This window comes from Ranitomeya imitator, chromosome 2 (genome assembly GCF_032444005.1).
Source record: "Ranitomeya imitator isolate aRanImi1 chromosome 2, aRanImi1.pri, whole genome shotgun sequence".
Classification (NCBI taxonomy): Eukaryota; Metazoa; Chordata; class Amphibia; order Anura; family Dendrobatidae; genus Ranitomeya; species Ranitomeya imitator.
In genome coordinates this window covers 842718115-842741378 of record NC_091283.1, presented here as the reverse complement: position 1 = coordinate 842741378, position 23264 = coordinate 842718115, and the positions used below count along the sequence as shown (strand labels likewise).

The 23264-nt window shown below is 41.8% G+C and overlaps 1 protein-coding gene across 1 annotated transcript in view; it reads right to left on the bottom strand.

Moving 5' to 3' along the window:
* RBM20 (RNA binding motif protein 20) overlaps positions 1-23264 on the bottom strand; it is a 336119-nt gene that overhangs the window by 29096 nt on the left and 283759 nt on the right. The window contains exons 8-13 of the mRNA XM_069754279.1: positions 22130-22209; positions 21434-22052; positions 17706-17804; positions 13637-14213; positions 2802-2903; positions 2487-2608 (exon numbers count right to left, since the gene is read on the bottom strand). Coding sequence (XP_069610380.1) covers positions 2487-2608; positions 2802-2903; positions 13637-14213; positions 17706-17804; positions 21434-22052; positions 22130-22209 — 1599 coding nt within the window. The remainder of the gene's footprint in view (positions 1-2486; positions 2609-2801; positions 2904-13636; positions 14214-17705; positions 17805-21433; positions 22053-22129; positions 22210-23264) is intronic.

Below are 23264 nucleotides of genomic sequence, written 5' to 3'. Positions count from 1 at the left end.
TCCATCTGCTCTGTCTCCCTCTGCTTCTCCTCACTGCTGGCGACATATCTCCCAACCCTGGACCCCCACAGCTCATACCTCCTCCTTTGGCATCAAAGACCTCGCCCTATCCTAGATCTCCTCATACCTTTCCAACTGCACATTCAGCGTTTCCCACTCCCACACTACCTCCTCATCCCACCCTCTCGCTGTTGGAGGTCCCCAAGGCTCTGATCTAGGACCCTTACTCTTCTCAATCTATACACTTGGCCTGGGACAACTCATAAAGTCCCATGGATTCCAGTACCACCTCTATGCTGATGACACTCAGATCTACCTCTCTGGCCCAGACATCACCTCCCTGCTGTCCAGAATCCCAGAGTGTCTATCAGCCATATCGCCTCTCGCTTCCTCAAACTCAATGTGGACAAATCTGAACTCATCATCTTTCCTCCATCTCATAGATCTTCCTTACCTGACCTATTTATCCCAGTTAACGACATCACGCTTTCCCCTGTACTGGAAGTCTGCTACCTCCGAGTAACCCTGGACTTGCTCTGTCCTTCAAACCGCACATCCAAGCTCTTTCCACCTCCTGTCGCCTCCAGCTCAAGAATATCTCCAGAATTCGTTCTTTCCTCAACCACCAATCTACTAAAATGCTTGTGCATGCCCTCATCATCTCCCGCCTCGACTACTGCAACATCCTTTTCTGTGGCCTTAACTCTGCTGCCTAATTCATCTCTCCTCGCTACTCCTCCACTTCCTCCCTCAGCAAATCTCTTCACTGGCTCCCATTCCCTCAGCGTATCCACTTCAAATTACTAATACTGACCTACAAAGCCATCCATAACCTGTCTCCTCTATGTATCTCTGAACTAATCTCCCGATATCTTCCCTCACGTGATCTCCGGTCCTCCCAAGACCTCCTTCTCTCCTCCACACTTAATCAATCCTCACCCATCCGCCTCCAAGACTTCTCCCGAATATCCCCCATCCTCTGGAATTGTTTGCCCCAGCACTTCCGACTATCAACCACATTCAGATCCTTCAGACGGAACCTGAAAACCCATCTCTTCAGGAAAGCCTACAGCCTGCACTGACCACGCTGCCTCCTCACCACTACTGGAGCTACCGCCTCACCAACACCGGAGCTACCGCCTCACCAACAACGGAGCTACTGCCTCACCAACACCGGAGCTCCTGCAACCCTCAACCTATTGTCTCCATCCCCACCATCCTGTAGAATGTAAGCCCGCAAGGGCAGGGTCCTCGCCCCTCTGTATTAGTCTGTCATTGTTACTTTGTTTACTGTTAGTGATATCTGTAACTTGTATGTAACCCCTTCTCATGTACAGCACCATGGAATCAATGGTGCTATATAAATAAATAATAATAATGTCTCAACCAATTTTACTTTTATTGGTATCTATTTTTATTTTTGAAATTTACCAGTAGCAGCTGCATTTCCCACCCTAGGCTTATACTCGAGTCAATAAGTTTTCCCACTTTTTTGTGGCAAAATTAGGGGTCTCGGCTTATACTCGGGTCGGCTTATACTCGAGCATATACGGGTAAATTAACTATACATAGCCACGGGAACCACAATAGGTTATATAACTTCCCATAACTTTTAGACCACACTGACTTTGGCAGATTTTGGATGCAAAATCTGAAACAAAATACAGCTGCGGACATGAGGGCATGCTGTGAATTTTCAAATCTACAGCATGTCTATTAGGTTGTGGATTCGCCTCCGATTCTTTCAACAGATTTCCCCCTTTGCAAGTCTGTGTTTTCATGAGCGTATGTATCTAACTGCCTCCCTTCTGCAGAAACTCTGTGTGGCCCAAAGACTGATTACTGCAGTTCTCTGCAGACAGTACTTGCTCCAGGCAAACCAGCACTGCCATTCACCAGTCAGGGAGGTGGGGCATGCAATACCAGTGGCGGAACAGTGCACCGAGCCTCTTGTCCACACCCATAATTAGTGTACGTAATTAAACTTCAGTTTCTACAGAATGCAGTCAGCGATTAGAACACTAAAGGTGGGATTTTTTTTAAGGGATATATCCCCTTCAAGGCTATGTGCCTAGTTTATAATGTCAGTTTGGGCTAACAGTCTCCCTTTAGCCTCCACCCGCGCTACAATTGTACATCACATTGAGTGGTGGATCATTCCTGTGAACCACCATACTGTCATACAGTCCAGTGATGGTGCAGAACCAGAAGCTGCTCATACCATTATTTGTCGGTGCCTTCTGTATTATAGCTAACACCCTATTTAGATGCCTGTATCACAGATAACTTCAAGTGCATTTGCATAATATCTGTCTTTAAGGCTGCATTCACATGTCAGTGTTTCATGCTCCATGTACAGAAATATGAGTCTGTTACTTCAGGTCAAGTGACCCACAATCAGTCTGAGCATTGCGGTCTGTTCATGGACTGTGAAACACAAACGTGCGAATGAATGTACCCTTAAAAGTGGCATTACAATATAATACCTGCAGGTTTCTGTAGTGTACTCGGCTCCTACAGTGAGATGTTTTCGCTGCTTCTTCACTGGTATAGAACAAACCGCAGAGTTTGCAGTAAAATCCAGTTCTTGGAACCACAAATTCTACACCTATAAACAGTAGAACAGTCACATTACAAAGCACTGTAAGCCTATTAACACATTGTACCTTCCACTTTGATTTCTGTAATAATTCCTGTGATTGTTCAGTTAATAAGTAACATTTGTATTAGGTGAAATTCCCAAGTTCTCTATGAAAATTTAACATTACATGACTGCATGAACAAAGTTCTATGTTACATACCCAGAGGGATGCTCAACTCTGTAAAGACATCATCCTGCTCCCATGAAGGTGAAGAATTAACGTCCTTTGTTTCTAATTCTGGAACTTCTGGAGATTTCCCTTCTATTAAGAAAAAATAAAAGGCTTAAATTATGATTATTATTATTATTATTAATAATTACTTATATAGATCAGAAAGGAGAAACAAAATACAAACTCACAATAATACAAACTCTGGGTGGCTGTGAGCTGCTGTTTTTAGGCTGGGGGGGGCAATATCAATAGCCCCTTACTAGCCTGAGAATACCAGGCCCCAGCTGTCTGCTTTAGCAAGGCTGGTTGTCCAAAATAAGGAGAGGACCCCTCACCGTTTTTTTTTTTCATTTAAATAATGTAAAAAAAAACAGCGTAGGGACCCCTCTATTCTTGAAAATCAATCTTGGTAATTCTAACAGCTGAGGGTTGCATCCCCCAGCTGTTAGTTTTGCCTGGCTGGTTATCAGAAATACAGGGAACCCACGCCATTTCTTTTTAATCATTTAGGTCTCAGGCACCGGCTGATGAATTCTCCTATCAGCCACTCCTGCTCTCGCTGCCGCTAATAACAGCAGTAGTCCCATCAGCCCATGCCAGTGACTGGAGGTAAACTTTTTACCTCTGATCACAGCTGCAGGCTCACGCTGTCATTTGATAGCGTGGGAACCGTGGCACTCTGACCAGTGGTAATGATTTTACCGCCGATCAGAAGCGGTGTTTGCCACGCTGTCAAGCACATGACAGCGTGGCAAACACTGGATGTTCGAGACCCCCATTCAAGTGACTGGGGTCCGGGTTCGGGTCCTGTTCTAGTACCCAATCCCGATCTTTTTTTTTTTAACTGATCAAACATCCAGGGGTCCACCCATCTCTACTAGAGACATAAGGGCAGTACAAACACTTCAATTATCAAGACCCAAAGGGGCCAATACATCGAAGTGTTTACGCAAAAGACCAGTGTAAAACTCTTTTTAGATAGTTGCAAAATGTTTGAGTGACGTGGAGTTGCTCAAAAATGTCACAACTTTTGCTGTTATCATGCCAGTTTCAAGCAGTTTTGCCGAAGTGGGCAGAGCTGGCTAGGAGCCAGGATGGTTACACCTGCACTTCAGAGTCACGTAAAGTAGTTTAAGACTGCAGTAACATTTTTGGAAAGGTGTACAAGGGCGCATGCCATGGATAAGAATTGTTGAAGTAGCAACAGCCTCTTATTGAATTTGGAGCATCTTATTCCTACATACCCGTCATTAAAGGGACTCTGTCACCTGAATTTGGAGGGAACAATCTTCAGCCATGGAGGCGGGGTTTTCGGGTTGTGAAGAGCAGAACAAAAATGATTACCTCAATGAACAAAAATAAAAAAAAAAGAATTTGTGATAAATATTGACCTGTCCATTCAAGGACATTTTAGCTATAGTATGAAATCCTGTTTTTCTTGTCTGTGGAATTGCCTTTGTACTGTTTGTTGTGAAACTGCCGCCCACGAAACTGTTTTCTTTTCTTTTCTTTCTTTCCTGTTTTGTCTCTTTGTTTAAACATGCAAAACTTGTATAACCACTAAACAACTATATAAAGAAGGGATAGCACTTTGAAGGCAGGCGTGCTTCAGAGACTTCCCAGTGATACACTATACAAGACGTGTCTTGTGTATTATTTCTGGTGATTTCCCCACTTCCAAAGGCTGCTCCGACTGAGTGTGATCCCGACATTTCCTGGCGCCCGAACAGGGACCCGAGGTCTGTGTATTCCTTCAAGAACACCGGCAGAATACGAACGAAAAGAGAATCTGGGATAATGGACGGCAGATGAACAAAAACCTGGCCAGGTAAGAGACACTGTTAGATTTCTTATATCTGCCCTGCCCTGCACTGTCCGTAAGATTTTCTGTGTCGTGTTCTTTAGCGGGTAGTTCTAGTAGAGGAGGATACCTATAGCTCGGGTTCTTGAACTATTTAGGAATTGATCACCTCACGGAGTACGGCATTGAATGAGAGTGAATGTGAATAGAAGGTGTGTGGAAGTTGGGAATAGCCCTATAAGCCGCCCAGGGGGTTGAAACAGAAGAAGTGACTGTCCCACTGGGCAACGTGGTTGCGTCCTTTCGGGGAGACCTCCGCGCCTATGTTCAATCTCTGATCCTGTCTTTGACAAAAACCTGGTGACGGATAAGTGTATGATAGTATGAGCCCAGGACAGATAAATTAGCCTGGGACAAGAATACGTTGTGTGTGATAGTATTAGCCTGGGACAAGATACGTTGTATGTTCTTTTTCTTTTTCTGTCTGGTTGCATTTGTGTTGTTTGCTATAGGTGTAGGAATCAGGATTTTCTTACATCAACACAGTTTAAACATCCTAGCTCCTTAGTAAGAAGGTAACGAGGTATTCTCATACCCAAACGCCACCTAGGGCAAGAAAAAGACATCCTAGCTCCTTAGGAAGAAGGTAACGAGGTATTCTCATACCCAAATGCCACCTAGGGCAAGAAAGCTCAGGATAAGAAAATGGGGAATAAGCAAACAAAGTCGGAACCAGAAGAATTAGATATCTATACTATCATAAAGGAGAGAAGTGGTGAAGATGCCACTAAGGGGCTGAAAAAGATTTTTAGTAAGTTTGGAGTTACTAGGGCAGAAGCTTTTAGTAGAACACTATGGGAAGGAATTCAGGAAAGGAAAAAAGGCATAATCAGAGACAAGAAATGGATAGATCAGATCCAAGCATTGATTGATGTCTCTAGGGTAGCAGAAAATGAGGGATGGACATATAATCAACAGAGTAAAAAGTGGTGTATTAGACCCACAGGCTGTGGAGAAAAACAAAATGTGGAATCTAAAAATACCCCACCCCCATACCTTAACCCACATGCCCCATCTTTTCTCCAAACACCACCTCAAAGTTTAGCCGGACCAGGAGGATGGGTATGTCCGCACTGTGGACAACAAAATCCAGACTGGAGAAATGATTGCCTAGCCTGTGGTACACCTAGACATGGCGCTGTACTTGCCCCTGTTAGGGTAGTACCAAGACCCTTTAGGGAACCTGGTGCTGACGGAGTAATGGGAACTAGATATCACCAAACTCGACAATATTTCCCTTGGTCCCCCGCTGAAGGCATGTCTCTCTTGCATAACGCACCAGATCCCACCCAGTGTCCAGTTAGATTTGCACAATATATACAGCAAATTATGCAGACTCACGCTGGAGTTTGGGCAGATGGAGAAGAATTATGTAGAATGAAAATGACTCCTGGACTCTTCCAGGAGCTATTAGCAAATCTACAGGTACATAGGCCCCAAGCAGGAGATGGTGCCTTACAAACGATAGAATCAGGTACACAATTTGTAGATCACTTAATGGTTTTCATGAGGGAGAGACAGAGGCAGAGAGGAACAACGGGAGTGGTGGCTCAGAAATCTGGACAATCAGTAGACGAATATTATCTAAGTGTAGAAAATAATTTCAGAGATGAAGGCATGGATCTAACCGCTCCAGGAATGATGAGGTTAGTTACAAAAACCTTTATAGATGGATTGTCTCCAAAAGTGAAGGAAAAGCTTAAGGCCGCAACCCCTGATTGGAGAACCTTGGAAGACCCACACCTGGCTAGACAGAAAGCTGTAGGGATAGAAATGGACTTAAGAGAAAATTCTAAGCCAGTAAGAATTGCACAGGCTAATACTGGCTCTGCTAATCAAAAGTTTACTTGTCATTACTGTAAGAAGCCAGGACATTTCCAAAGGGAATGTAGGAAGAGAAAAGCAGATATAGATTCAGGAACCTTTGTACCCAAAAATAGGATAAATAACCCAGTGCCTGATCAAACAGACAGCTCAGAATGACTGAAAGTTATGCAGGTCTCTCTTCCTTCTAGAAGACCAATAATACAAGTTGAAGTTGAGGGTAAAAATGTACCTTTTCTGATAGATACGGGAGCAACATCCTCCATTTTAAATCAGGACATTTTACCATATCCTGACAATATATCCTCAAAGGTTACATATGCAGAAGGGTATGATGGTAAAATTCAGACGTTGCCCTTTACAAAACCTTTAAATGTGAGCTTTGGCCCTAAAACTTTTGTATCCAAATTTTTATTTGCTAAAGGTGCACCTACCTGCTTGTTGGGTACTGATGTCTTAAGTAAAATGCATGCAAACATCCATTTTAGAGAAGATGGCACAGTTATGCTGACCATCCCTGAAGATGCAGAAACTCTGGAACCATATGTTAGAATACAGGCGATGGAGGATTTTCCCGAAATTTACACTCAACAAGCAAAAATTGACTTGTCTCGGGTTCCTGACAGCCTATGGGCAAAAGGAGACACTGATGTAGGATTTTTATCAGTAGCTCCTATACTGTTAGAAACTGCCCCGGGAACCATATTACCTCAGCTTAGGCAATACCCCATCAGCGCCCAGCAAGAACAGGCGATTTCTCAACAAATTCAGGATTATGTGTTACAAGGTGTTTTGGTAGAAATCAGGTCACCCGCCAATACACCCTTATATCCTGTTAAAAAGAAAGTGTCCTCCAAAGAAACTATGGTGAAATATCGCATGGTGCACGACTTACGGGAAATCAATAAGGTTTTGGCACCGGTCACCCCTGTGGTACCGAATCCTCATACCTTACTGTCTCAAATTCCCAGCACTGCTGCATATTTTACGGTAATTGACTTATCAAACGCATTTTTTTCTGTGCCACTACATAAGAACTGTTGGCATTTGTTTGCCTTTACATTCAAGGGTAAACAGTTGGCATGGACAAGATTGCCACAAGGTATGGTACACTCACCAACTTTGTACTCTGAAGCAATGCAGACCGTGCTAAAAAATTTCATCCCAGAACCAGGAGTAGTCATTCTACAGTATGTAGATGACTTACTTATTTGTTGCCCTGATGAGCAGACGGCAGTTACCTCAACTGTTAATTTCTTAATTTTCCTAGCGCAAGAAGGCTGTAAAGTAAATAGACAGAAACTCCAGGCTTGTCAACAAACAGTCGTGTTTTTAGGTCACTGCATATCACAGGGCATCAGACACCTCACACCTCAACGTACGGAAGCCATACGTAACATGCTTGAACCCAGGAATCACAAACAGCTGCGTGCTTTCCTAGGTATTGTTTCACACTGTAGACAGTGGATCATACATGCAAGTCAACTCATGCAGCCTTTATATGACTGTATTGCCAACACACCATATTCACTCAGTGAAGAGGCTAAACAGTCATTTTCCTCTTTGAAAACAGCACTGGTATCAGCTCCGGCTTTGGGACTCCCAGACTACACTAAACCTTTTCAATTGATGGCAGCTGAGATATCCTCACATGCTACAGGGGTGCTCACACAAAAACATGGAAACAAACAGAGACCTGTGGCATACATATCAGCTCATCTGGACCCTGTAGCTAGAGCCGCACCTTCTTGTGTAAGAGTAGTAGCCGCAATTTCACTGTTATTAGATAAAGCTTCTGAGATTGATCTTGATCACCCACTTCTAGTTCAGACCACTCATGATGTACATGGCATTCTTAACCAGGTCCAACCTAAACATATTTCAATGGCCAGACACCTCCGTCTCCAATGTTCCCTACTACTGCCGCCCAACATTTCCTTTGCCAGGATTCAGACTCTTAATCTCGCGTCTTTGCTCCCTTTAGAGTCTGAGGGGGGTACCATACCTGAGGAAACTGCCCTCTCCAACTCCTTTGAAACTGCACTCTCCAACTCCTTTGACCCATCAAAGTCAATGCATGATTGTGTACAATTAATGGAACAAGAGACTCAGGGCTTATGTAATGTACGTGACAAGCCACTCTGTAATGCTACATTTGAACTTTTCATAGATGGCAGTAGATATGCAGATATGAATGGACAATTTCATACAGGTTATGCGGTAGTAACTCAGCATGAAGTGCTGAAAGCAGAACCTCTCCCTGCTAATCAGTCTGCACAAGAAGCAGAACTTACGGCATTAGTTGAAGCTCTAAAAATAGCCAAAGATCAGACAGCAAACATATACACTGATTCTAGATATGCACATGGCATTATTTTCGATTTTGGCGTAATATGGAGAGCCAGAGGTTATATGACTGCTTCAGGCCAACCTGTTAAACATGCCTCCCTCATTAGACAGATTCTGGAGGCAGCACAAGAAACTAAAGAAATAGCGGTGATAAAGGTAGCTGCACATGTGAGACTCGACACCGAGGAAGCCAGGGGTAACGATAAAGCCGATAAGGCAGCAAAACAGGCAGCACGTAAACCCTTACATCATGCCCACACACTAGATAGCTCTGAAGATGATGAGGAAAGATTGAAGGAAGCTCAGAAACAGGTAGACAACGAAGAACGAGGGCAGTGGCAGAAAAAAGGGGCAGAAGATCAGCAAGGATTATGGAAAAAAGGAACTTTGTTGTGTTTACCCAGAGCCTGGTACCCCGCAGTGGCAAGTGACCTCCACCTACCCACGCATGTGTCGGCAAATGGTATGACGCTCAAGGTAAAAGAAAGGTGGTTGGCTCCAGGCTTTGGTAATTTTGCTCGGAACATGTGTGCTGCATGCGCTATATGCCTGGCACACAATCCAGGTCAGGCCATTAAAACCCCAACCAAGCATCATGTAAGACCACTGTATCCCTTTCAAAGACTCCAGATCGACTACATCCAACTTCCTAGGTACAATGGATACGAATATGTGCTTGTGTGTGTGGACATGTTCTCAGGGTGGCCAGAGGCTTATCCAGTTCGTAAAACCTCAGCAAAAACTACTGCCATTAAAATAGCACATGAACTGATACCCCGTTACGGCATGCCTGAGGTGATCGAGTCAGATAGGGGTACCCATTTTACTGGGGAAATATTCCAGAATGTTATGAAAATGTTGGGAGTAGAAAACCAGTTTCACACTCCATATCATCCACAGAGTTCAGGTAAAGTGGAAAGATTAAATGGGACAATAAAATTAAAAATCCAGAAGGCCATGGCAGAAACAGGAAAGCCTTGGACCGAGTGTCTACCACTTGCCCTGTATTCCATCCGAAACACCCCAAGGGGGAAGGCTAAGCTGTCACCACATGAGATTCTTTTTGGTAGAGCAGCAAATTTGGATTGTTATTTTCCACAACAACTGATGTTGAATACTGAGACTTTAACTGCTTATGTACAAGAATTACAAAAACGTTTAACTAAAGTGCATTCGCAAGTTTTTGCTTCCCTTCCAGATCCAGAAAATCTCGAAGGAGGCCACAAGTTGGAACCTGGTGATCAAGTCTACGTGAAAAGACACACCAGAAAGACTCTGGAACCGAGATTTGACGGACCTTTCCAAGTCCTGTTAACAACTCCAACAGCAGTCAAGCTTGAAGGAAAGGCATCATGGATACATGCAAGCCATTGCAAAAAAGACGTACAACGACTCAGGGATCAGTATGACAAAGACAATGACCAAAATAAGGATAGCTGGTGGTCAGATACCTTTTCTTTTCTTAACCCGGCCAATTGGTTCAGAGGGATCGGTGGGTGGGTTACCGGGATTATGCAAAGCCTAATACATACAGTTATGGTTATTGTAATTATATATGTATTATTCAAGGTTGTACTCAAGGGTATCTCGGTATGCACAAATAAATTTTGTGTAATGGATGCGAGAATATAAAGTTTTTTTTTGTAATATCACAAAAAGAATGACTAAAATGATCGACAAGGTTTTGAATGGAATATGTCAAAGGGGGGATTGTGAAGAGCAGAACAAAAATGATTACCTCAATGAACAAAAATAAAAAAAAAAGAATTTGTGATAAATATTGACCTGTCCATTCAAGGACATTTTAGCTATAGTATGAAATCCTGTTTTTCTTGTCTGTGGAATTGCCTTTGTACTGTTTGTTGTGAAACTGCCGCCCACGAAACTGTTTTCTTTTCTTTTCTTTCTTTCCTGTTTTGTCTCTTTGTTTAAACATGCAAAACTTGTATAACCACTAAACAACTATATAAAGAAGGGATAGCACTTTGAAGGCAGGCGTGCTTCAGAGACTTCCCAGTGATACACTATACAAGACGTGTCTTGTGTATTATTTCTGGTGATTTCCCAACTTCCAAAGGCTGCTCCGACTGAGTGTGATCCCGACAGGGTGTTTGATTCACCCTTTCCTTACCCTCTGGATGCATGCTGGCTGCAATATTGGATTGAAGTTCTTTCTTTGTCCTCCGTAGTACACGCCTGCACAAGGCAATCTTGCCTTGTGCAGGCGTGTACTATGGAGGACAGAGAATGAACTTCAATCCAATATTGCAGCCAGCGGGTAAGGAAAGGGTGAATCAAACACCCGAAAACTCCGCCCCTATGGCTGAAAATTGTTCCCTCCAAATTCAGGTGACAGAGTCCCTTTAAGACTGTAGCAGAGAAACCAAAATCTTAATGAATCTGCATCATAGTCTATCTGCCAGTACACTCCAGACTACAGGATGCTGTATAAAAAAGACAGTCTGCCTTTCCTAATGGATATACCGTACAAGGCAACAGCAAGGAATTGATATTTTGGCAGCTTTGCATGTGTGTTATTTAAATGGTCTGCCTGCTAAAAGCAGAAATCCTAATAATATAATTATGTTAAGAATATCTTGCCATTTTATGATGTATTGGTGTGTGTTCATCTACAAGGATCCTACATTTTTAGTGAGAATAGCTTTCGTAGAATTTTTAAAGCGCTACTCCAGCATTTTCTATTATTTGACCATTGGAGTGGTATCACTAATACATATTCCCTGCCCCTACCATTACACTTACCAGCCGCCGTCTTCCCGGTGCTGCTTCCGGCCCGTTCCGCCATCTTGTGACTGCAGCTTCAGACTGACCGAAAGCAATGCAACTTCTTCCATTGAGAAGTGACCTACGGATCACCCAGCAAACACTGGAGCGATCTGTCAGGTCACAAACTGCAGAGGACGATGGAGCAGCACCGGAAGTGACGGAAACTGATAAGTACAATAGTAGGGGCAGGAAACATGGATTAAAGAGACCATTCCAATGGTGAAATAAAAAAAAAAAACTAACAAACTGTGGACAGGTGCTTTAATAAGGTTGCAATCAAAATTATTCAATCCCCCGTAGCAATTTGTGTTAGAAAAAGTTGTACAGCACCATGGAATCAATGGTGCTATATAAATAAATAATAATAATAATAATAATAATAAACTTTCTGCTGTTTGCAGTAAACTAATGAAGCAAGAAAAAATGAAATAGCTGAGCACAACTAATTTAACAAGTGGTTTCTCTAAATTAACTACAGAATGCCACTATTACTGGCCACAGTTATTCAATCCCTTCATGACAAGAGTCTTTATTGGGCTACTTTCACACATCTGTTTTTTGCCGTCAGGCACAATCCGGCGAATTTTGAAAAAAACGGATCCAGCAAAAGTTGCAGCCGGATCAGTTTTTTTTCTCATAGATTTGTATTAGCGCTGGATTGCGACGGATGGCCTCACGTTTCATCTGTTTTTTTGCCAGATCCTCTCGCCCTCTCTCTCTCTACTCTACTCTACTCTCCCCTCCCCTCCCGGGAGCAGGAAGTCCAAACTCTATCCCCAGGTAAAAAAATTAAAACGGATCCAGCAAAAAAAAGGATCCGTCTCATCAGTTTTTTCACAATTTGCGCCGGATCTGTTTGTTTTTTTTCCCAAAATTCGCCGGATTGTGCCTGGAGGGAAAAAACTGATGTCTGAAAGTAGCTTTAGTTAGAGAGCCCCTTGGGAACATAATCCCAAATCCTCTGTGACTTATCAATATGGTTTTGAGCATATTGCAGAATACTTTTCTGATGCTTTTCGGTCAGCATAAGGGATATCTTTCAGTTTGGGCATGAAGCCCTTCAGCGTTTATAAGGGAATGTGCACACGTAGAATGGTCCTCTGCGGATTTTTCCACAGCGGATTTGATAAATCTGCAAGGCAAAAACGCTGCGTTTTTGCTGCAGATTTATCACGGTTTTTGTGCGGATTTCACTGCGGTTTTACACCTGCGGTTTTCTATTGGAGCAGGTGTAAAACCGCTGCGGAATCCGCAGAAAGAAGTGACGTGCTGCGGAATGTAAACCGCTGCGTTTCCGCGCCTTTTTTTCCACAGCACGGGCACAGCGTTTTCTGTTTCCCATAGGTTTATATTGTAATGTAAACTCATGGGAAACTGCTGCAGAAACGCTGCGGATCCACAGCAAAATCCGCATCGTGTGCACATAGCCTAAAGCACCTTACTAAACTGATGTCTCAGTTGCCTCAAAATCTTGCTGCACGTCTTTAGCAAACCTTCAATCCTGGATCAGTTACACCAGTTTTGTCAGGTGGAATGGGCCCAAATTCCAACCAACTATTGTGAATAGCTTGTGGAAGGAAATCCCAAACGTTTCACCCGTTCGTTACAGTAAGTAATAAAAATGCCTTAAAACATTCTCTCTCATTATTCTGGCATTTAACAAATATTAATAATTATGGTAATCCTAATTGTCATGTCACATATTGAGAAAAACCTGCAGATGTGTCTTTATATATAGTGGATGGAAACCTCTAGTTTCAACTGTGTGAGTTAAAAATTCAGTCAGATGTACGATATTGCATAATTCATGTATACTCTTGAATGGAACATCTGCAGATATAAAATGACTAAAAGCATAGATGCCGATTTTAAGGCCTCAAAGCTACATCCTCAGCCACAGCAAAGAGAGCAGATACGTACTTACACAGTTTTACTAGTATATATTGCTACAACATGCACATAATAACATTTGACAATTACAAATTGATCAGACTTAGCTTACCTGAAATGGAGAGCTCTCTTTCTCTTTTATTCCGTCTTTCTTCTTGGATAGGAACTTCTACCATTGTCACGCTGCTGTCTGCCGGAGAATCTATTCTCTTATACAGATCTGAACAGTTTTTATTGATAGACTCAGAGGTTACAGATTCCGAAATGTCACCTATACGGTCCTTTCCAGGATCCTGTTTGTAGAGTCTATTAGGACTTTTATCGTTTTCTTCCACTTTATTGCACTTTTCATTAGTATTCACATTTACATCGGGCACATTTGCAACTGGATCACAGCAGCTGCTGTGTGGACTTGCACTTTCTCTGAGTGATGTGCAGCTCATGGCTGCGGAGGAGCACTCACTGCTGGTTCTTTGACTAAACCTCAATTGTAAATTCACAGTATCAATTGCACACATCTGAATACACTTCTCACTCTCCTTAGGGACAACAGGAATAATCTCTTCAAGCTCCGTAATGTCTGGTTCTACAATTAGATCTTCTTCTCCAACTTCATCTACCGTCACTAGTTCCTCCATGTTAGTTGGGTACCAGCTTTCGCCTTCCTGTTCACTTCCACTGTCCCAGTCCTGCAATTTCAATAAATGCATACAGTTATATAATGTTGCACTTTTATTGATAACTCTGAAATCATGAAGAATATGAATGTACCAAGGAAATAAAGTAACATTAAAGTAAATTATATTACATATAATAATTTGAGCAAAAAAAGTAACACAAAGTGAAACTAGTGACACAAGAAACAAAGTAAATAGCGCAGGGAGTGCTAGCTATACAAATAGCCCATAGAGCAATGTCTGCACAGTAATCAGAATATTGTATCCATCTCTCAAATAATTCAAGTAACTATATCCATGGTACACATATCATTCAAGTGCGGCATTTGAAAAAATGGGCTGCAGCAGTATATAATGATTAGTGTAGGTTCAGCTGCTGCACTTGAATAATATATTTACATGGATATAGTCACATGATTTCAGAGATGGTTACAATATTCTGATTCCTGTACAGACATTGCTCTGTGGGCTAGTTATATAGATAGCACTCCCTGCGCTATTTACTTTGGTTCTTGTGTCGCTGGTTTCACTTTGTTACTTTTTTGCTCGATTTATTATATGTATCTGAATGTGTATATTGTGTTTCTTGAGGTTAACATGTTTCCTAATAAAATGTAAACAGTTTTATTGATATAGCATGACTCATTTCCCTCTTTATATCTAACATTTTGATCGAGTTGCTATTTATGATATATGGGTATTTTGTTGCATAGATATGCTTAAACCATAATGATGTTGAGTACGAGTTTCTTTGTTACACAAGGTTATCATTTTGCAGTCTAAACAGGCTGCCAATCACCCGCTGAATAAGCAAAATGCCTATTCGTCAGGTGACATGATCTTTTGTGCTGTGCAAAAGATCATCTTTCTCCCCAGCGCATCCACTCTGCTGATAACAATGGCAGCCTATGTGCTCAGAAAGATCTATTACTGATCGTTCAGTGCGCCTCTGACGCCGACTCAGCCTACACAGGCTATCATACGACCGCCAATCGTCAAATAAGCATCTGATTGGCCGTAGTAAAGTGCCCTAGGTAGGCATGGGAAAACGGATCCTTAATGTGAGGGGCACGGCCACAGATTTAATGCAATTTACACCAGAAAACTCACAACAGGCACAGAGTAACAAGCTTATTAAAAGGCCTATGACTCCTAATAAATTCATCATCATCACGTTTTCTCCGGACTTGAAAACAACATAGGAATGGCCAGTCTGAGCAAACTCCCCAGATAGTTTTTAGACATATATATATTTAGATTTGAGGTACACTAAATTTGTGGATATAGTTTTTAGCTCCTAGCTTATTTGCATGTTCTGGGATACTCAACAACATTAGTTATCCTAATGCCAAGTAACCCAAAGCTTTCGAAATACATTTATGAAGTCAGGAATCCATCCATACTGGACCTTCTAAGGAGAAGAGTTGGTGCTGTTACTGTCAGAGAAAATCAAACAGTTTTTATTTTTAATCCCAGACACATTCTATAAAAAGAGCACCAGAACAGGGGGGATAGGTATGCGGATAGAAGGTTAACACTGGTAAAATTAAATATTAATGGACTGTCGTATCTACAACACAAAACGGTTATACAGTTTACAAGTCAATGTGCTGCAAAATGTCGACAGTTATTAATATGTGCAACAAGGTTACTGGTTATGGGTGACTATATTTAATATGTCTTGATATTTGAGAAACCCCAACTGTTACATTTATTGCAGTATCGTCAAGTCTTGCTGTCTAATAATCCAGTTTTCAGTGCCCTGAAGGAAAGTTAGTAGCGCTATAATAGCTACTGTCCGTGCTTACAGGACTGGTTTGTCCGCCCACACAGATATTGATAGCATTAGCTCATGATTAGAAAGAGATAGATCTGGAGGTTTTCCCAGAACATTTTTTCCAACACAAATATCTATTAACCACAATGTATCATGTACCATTTGCTACCTGAAGAAATCGAAATAGGTGGCTAAGTCCCACTTCAGTGTCCATGACAGAAAAAGTACAGAAGAGGGACATATATAGTTATAATTAGTATAGACTGTGTTACGTCTGTGCACCATCTGATATATATCTTTGACACATGTGCCTTTGAGTTACTATTGCCAAGGGAAGTCATGCAAAGTAATTTATACATGAAGCAAACACGTAAAAAAAACTTTGTAAAGCAAAGCTACAAGGCAAGGTCATTGCAGGGCAATTTCCTTACACAACAGCTATGCAATCCAGTGTCAACTATATATCAAATTCGACTGCTCCAGATGAAATAACATAGGCCAGGGACACAAGTCAACGGATCATTTTCATCAATGGGTACAGTTCTTTTTTTAGGCTCTAAATGCTTAAGTTCATGCAATACCATCTCTTAATGACTGGTGGGTTAACACGGCAAATTGTTGATTTATTATTAGATTAAAGGGCATGTTAGTGGCTCTGCTAAAGGCTTGTGGGATTAAATTAAAGGATCACAGAAGCACGGCATTAATTTTTATCTCATGTCTGTTGTTATAGTTAAAAGAGCAGCCATAAAAAGGACACACGGGTTAAAATATATATAAGCTGATATATAATATATTAGCTTCTTTCTAACGGCTGGGAGGCAGCTTTCTGTTTGTTGGCCTTATTCAGACGTCCATATTGCACATACATCTTCAATCCATGAATTTCACAGATAGAACACTTACCCATTATAATTTATTTTGCTATTCATATTTTTTTCTGACAGCATGGGTAAAATATGCCATAACAAGTTTATATACATAGAAGATGGGGGAAAAATAGGGAAAAAAGGGTCAGCTCACCAGTCTCACAAGAAATCCAATATTCGTCCACGCACAGAGCCGCCCTGATGAGAGACGTTGTCCATAGCAAATATTGAAAGGAGAAAGATCTCCAGCGTGGATTTTCATGGAGTTAAAATGTCAATTTTATTGGAGACTTGCTTTAAAACCAATGTTGGGCTACATGCATCATGAGAATGGGGTCCCTCTTGGTCCAAACTGACGCATTTTGACCATATAAGGCTTATTCATGGTAACATGGTACCATGAATAAGACCTGAATGGTCGAAACGCGTCGGTTTGGACCTCCAGGGACCCCATTCTCATGATGCATGACAGGCCAGGGTCCGACACCCCCACCAATCTGCTGTTATCAGTGGCAGCTGCCAGCTGGAAGTACTCATAGAGGTGGCAATCTTCCGATAGTGGCCATCAAAGGGTACTACACATCCACCTCCTATTGGCTCCGCAAGTGAGTACTTCCGGCCACCGACACAGATAACAGCTGATTGCGGGGGTGCCAGGTGTCGGACCCCAGTTGATCAGACATTGATGACCTAACCAAAAAGTAGTGGACATCCTCTTATATGTAGTCTGTTGCCATAAATCAGCAAATAAGCGCTCAGAAAAAAAAAAGATACAAAATTTCCTATTAGACTTAGATAGATAGATAGATAGATAGATAGATACTGTAGATAGATAGATACATTTTTAATTTCACTTACTTTACTTTTGGTTGATGGAGTGATATCTCTCTCTTCCAAACCTTCTTCAGACTTGTCCAGTGTATTATTATGATTCACTCCTTTTTCTTTTATGTCAGTCTGATAAATCATACAGAAGAATAAGAACACGACTGAATTATGTCTGAGACATTGGATATGTATCTAATGTGGTGTTAGCTGTGTCAAGGTTTACAATGTATGATATGGAGCAAATTGTATAGTAAATTATGGCTCATTTTCAGAATAGGTTAATTGATTCCTCCTTATGTCCAAAATGTCAAAGAAAAAAGATAGATTTAGTACATTTTGACTGGGGCTAGAGGACAACTTTGGCCATAACACAGGTCGCACTGCCACAGGTTGCTGCATAATTTAGATGAATGGCTTCACACTGCGACCTGCAGGGTACCGCAACTGCAGCAAGAAAGTCGCAAAAAAATAAACTAGTTTGATTTTTTGCGGCTCGTTCATTACAGTCCCAGTACACTACTGGCCAAAGATTGACACCATTCATCTGTGTTAGGCCGGGATCACGCATACGCGAGATACGGCCGAGTCTCGCAGGTGAAAACCCAGCTCTGGCGCCGGCACTCCGGAGCGTGCAGCTCCATGTATTGCTGTGCGGCTGCACGCTCCACTCCGGAGTTCCGGCGCCAGAGCTGGGTTTTCACCTGCGAGACTCGGCCGTATCTCGTGTATGTGTGATCCCGGCCTTAAACTGTGATGTATTCTATTCTAACCTGTCAGTGTGATTTTACTGTACCCGGCATATGAATTGCCGGCTTTTCAAATGCGATCAGTGTGTAAAAATCAGACAGCATTTGCATTGACTTCTATTACGGGATGTGATCCGATTTCCAATTACAATCGCAGCACGCTGCAACTTTTTTCCAGTCCGATCATGATCTGATCTGAGCTGGAAAAAAATGCAGATGAACACACAATCATAGAATAACATTGGTCCAAATTCAATCCGATTTCTTTTATCGGATTGCATTTGTCCAATTTCATCACAAGTGAGAATGAGCCCATAAAGTGACACTGGTCAGAATTTGAAAAATTGGCCTGGTGAGGAAGGTGAAAAAAGGCAGGGGGTGAAGGGGTAATTAAACTTTGATTTTTTTTGCATGCCCTGTAGCAGATAGTCATACCTAACATAAATAACATTTTCCATATGTCTACTTTATGTCCACATAATGTTTTCTGTGATCTTTCATTTTAGATTTTTAGACTGGATTTTTGAGAGATGATAGAAGGGTTAAAATTTATATTTTTACAAGTAAACTTACAAAAAAGATTTTTGAGACCTAATTAGGTTTGAAGTTACTTTGAGGGGCTTATTTACTGGAAATCCCCCCCAAAATAATACCATTTTTAAAATTGTACCCTTCAGTGTATTCAGAGCTGCTGTCAGTGTTTCATGAGAGTTAACACAAAGTAAAATTTAAATAAAATAAAAAATTACATTTTGTTCTAATAGAATATTGCGTCAACCCTATATATTTTTCAGATTCATATGGGGTAGTAGGAAAAAAATAACTCCCTAATTTATTATGCAATTTCTGCCAAGTATGGCATTACCCTAAAGTTATCATGCTAAGAACTCCGCTCACCTTATTCACGTCACCGCAAGACATTGATGCTGTGCTTTGACGCTCAGCTCAATGTCTATGCGGGCTGCCAAGTTGAATGCTCACATCATGCCAACGTTCAGCATGGCATCTAGATGTAGCAGAGCTACGCTTGTCGCAGGACAACTGGATTATCATCTCATCGGACAGGTGATGAATATGGTTGTTTATTATATTTTTCCTTTACAGGGGACATGGGCTTAGGATTAGGCGTAAAGGTGAATATAACTTTGTTTTTTTTTATTTTTATTTTGAATAAAGGTGTCAGTATCTTTATTTCAATTAAAGGACTTTATTCTGAGTGTTATTATTATAATATATAATGTTATTGTTATAATATTGTTATTTACAATATGACTATGGGGTTAGTAACGGGGGCGTCTTATAGACTCCTCTCCATTATTAACACCTCGGCTTGATGCCAGCTCGCAATACAAACCTGACTTTAACCCCAATACTATTACTCGATTTGCCACCGCATCAGGGCAAGTGGGAAGAGTGGAGGCTAAGCACCAGAATTGGCGCATCTTATGGATGCCCCATTTCTGGGGTGGTTGAGAGTTGATGTTTTTAGTCTGGGAGGGGAGCCAATATCCATGGCCCCTTCCTAGGATATTAATATCAGCCCGCAGCTGTCTGCCTAACCTTTACTGGTTATTAATGTTAGGGGTGCCCACATCATTTTTTGGGGGGCCTCCCACATTTTTATAAGGCTAAATATACAGCTGTGAGCTGGCATTAATAGCCTGGGTAGCTTCATGTTTATTATCCCTTCCCAGGCTATAAAAATCTGCCACCAGCAGTCTACTTTCCCTCTGCTAGATTTAATTATTAGCTAAATACATTAACATTAAACTACATACTCACTGCACTAATTATATATGTGACTGGCATCTATCTATCTATTCTATTGTATGTATATATTATATCTGTTCTATTCTGATGGGTCCCACAATTAATTTACTGTTCTTGGCTGATGAAATGTGGGGTCTTCTAGGAGATGGGTGCGTAAATATCGCACAGCACACGCATGGTCTGTTGCCATGCAATTTTTTTCTCCCACCTATTGACTTGCATTGGCGAGTCTCATTCGATATACACAGCAAATCGCAATTTTTTTTCCGTCAAATCTGAGCTGAGAAAAAAATCATAGAGGAGCAGGAACTCATAGAATAACATTACTCAGAGTGCAATCCTATTTTTTTTATTGGATTGCACTCGTCCATTTTTCACACAGATTTAAAGTGCATATGTTGCTGGAATAGACCAGGTGCCATTTGCAGAGCCCTTACAGTGCTAAAGCAACAGAAAATTCCCCAAAAGTGACCCATTTTTTTTTTAAATTACACCCCTTGAATATCTTACATGTTGATTGCTGTTTTTATGTACTGCAGTACTCATGCAAACTCCAAGGCCATAATTTGGCTTCAGGGTTGCCATGGTAACCATCTGGTGCTAGGATCATGGGGTGCCAATGGGGTTAACCATCTAGATGCTGCTCTCGCTATTGGCAACGGCATCTAGTATGTCAAAAGGCCGTGATCGGTGATGACACCGAACATGACTGATGCAGGAGGGTGTATAACACCCTTCACTGCCTGATGGCTGGCTCTGATCACTGTAATTGGTCTGTACAGACAGATCATCACAGTGATCGCCAGGCGGTCCCAAAGCTGATTGGTCCTTGGCCAGTTAACTGCATGTCTCTGGTATCCAGGGTAGCAGTTTGTATTAAACTGTCACCATGTGATTTTGATCAGTGATGTTCTAAATCAATCACGTACATATATGATAGAATGCAGGAAGCCACCACATCCCCCCACGTATAGGTATGTAACTTTGTATTAAGGAACTAAACACTCTGCTGAGCTGTGTGGGTTTTTTTTTGTGAATTTATTTCTCTATAGACTACCTTTGGGGAGCCTGAAAAAAAAAACAGTATTGCATTTTTTGATGTGAATAAAGGCCAAAAACATGAGAAAAAAAATGGCAAACAGCATTTCTGCATGTGGTAGCACTAGGATTCCGTAATGGAAGGAATTGTCTGTTTCTGACTCTTCCTCTTGTTATAGCCATGCGTCCTAGGGTCTAAGTTACCTGTTCAGTGTCTTTGCTTTTTCTTACATCCTCACTTCTTTCATTTGCTTCTGTATCCACATTCTGCTGTGTGCCACCTTCAGTCTCTTTATTTAGCTTAGACTCTAATCTGTCCTTTTTGACGGCATCTTCTTTGTGACTCTCTTTGTCTTCTCGTGGCTTGCTTTCTTCTTTCCTTTTGTTTTTTCCAGATGTATCTGAGGCCTTTGCCTCAGATTTTAGCTTGGACTCCTTCCTATAGTGTTCCCCTTCTCTGCTTTTGTACCTGGATGACGAGTGAGAATTGCCATATTTGTCCCGGTGTCCTCTAGATGAATCAGTTCGCTCATCAAGCTCTTGCTTGTCAGTCAGTCTGTTGTAGTGCCTCCGCTCATGCACCCAGTGGTCTGTCCTGTCCCTTTTTTCTTCCCCACATTCCCTCCATGTACCTTGCTCTCGCTCATCCTCCCACCTGCTATATCCTTGGTGATCCCAGGAATCCCTTCCATTTCCCCACTCGGATCTAGATGCTCCTAACGGACTATGCGATGAACTACATGATGTAAAGCTTGGAGTGTGGGACCTTGGGGACAAGGAGCGGCTCACAGGACTGCGCGATCTAGGCCTTTCATTTCGATATCTGCAAGTTAAAACAAATATGTCATAAGAGGCACAGAAAACCGAACTACCCTGTGTTATAGTATAGTGATAGCTTGCCTGTCTGTTTCGCGAAATAAGTCTCTTTCCCTCTGTGAATGAATATCATGGATAATGGCATCAACAGTCTTACCGGGCTTCTACAAAGAAAATAAATATCTTAATTAATATATGAAATAGAATGTGATGATAATTATCTACATACTGAATCTGAGGTCATGGACTCATGGAACTGTTATAATATGATAGCCCCCACCCGTATGCATCATTAGGACATAATCATTACATAGAGTGGCTTGCAAAAGTATTCACCCACTTGGCTTTTTACCTATTTTGTTACATTACAACCAGTTTGTAAATATTTTTGTAATCCGATTTGTATGTGATGCATCACCACTAAATAGTCTAAGTTACTAAAGTGAAAAAAAAATATAGGCATAAATTAAATTTATGGGATCAAATAACTAAAATTTGACATATGCTTATGCATTTACCCCTATTGCTATGAAGGCCCTAAATAATCCCATTCATAAGTCACATGCATAAGGGTTCCCATTGCGTTATGGGATCGCGTTTAACGGACAGCGTTGCACGGCGAAATTAACGCCGTGCAACGCGTCCGTTAGCGCGCCCATTCAAGGCAATGGGAACGCGCATCGCTAGCGCGTGCCATTTTCGGCACACGCTAGCGATGTGCCAGTGTTTTGTAGCGCGCCGCGGACGCTGCTTGCAGCGTCCGCGGCGCGCCCGAGGTCCGTTCCCCGCTCTCGCAGATCAGGGATCTGCGAGAGCGGGGACGTTAAACGCGACCCCGAAAATCACATTGCGTTAGCGCAACCCGCTAGCGCTTAGCGCTAAACGGATTGCTCTAACGCAATCTGAACCTAGCCTTAGTGAAAGGAAGTCCACCTGTATGCATTCTAAGTGTCACATGGTCTGTCAGTATATACAAACCGTTTCTAAAAGGCCACAGAGGATACAACACCATTAAGCAAGAAGCACCACTAACCAAACAACACCGTGAAGACCAAGGAGATATCCAAACAAGTTAGGGACAAAGATTATTATTATTATTTATTTATATAGCACCATTGATTCCATGGTGCTGTACATGAGAAGGGGTTACATACAAGTTACAGATATCACATACAGTAAACAAACTAACAATGACGGACTGATACAGAGGGGCGAGGAC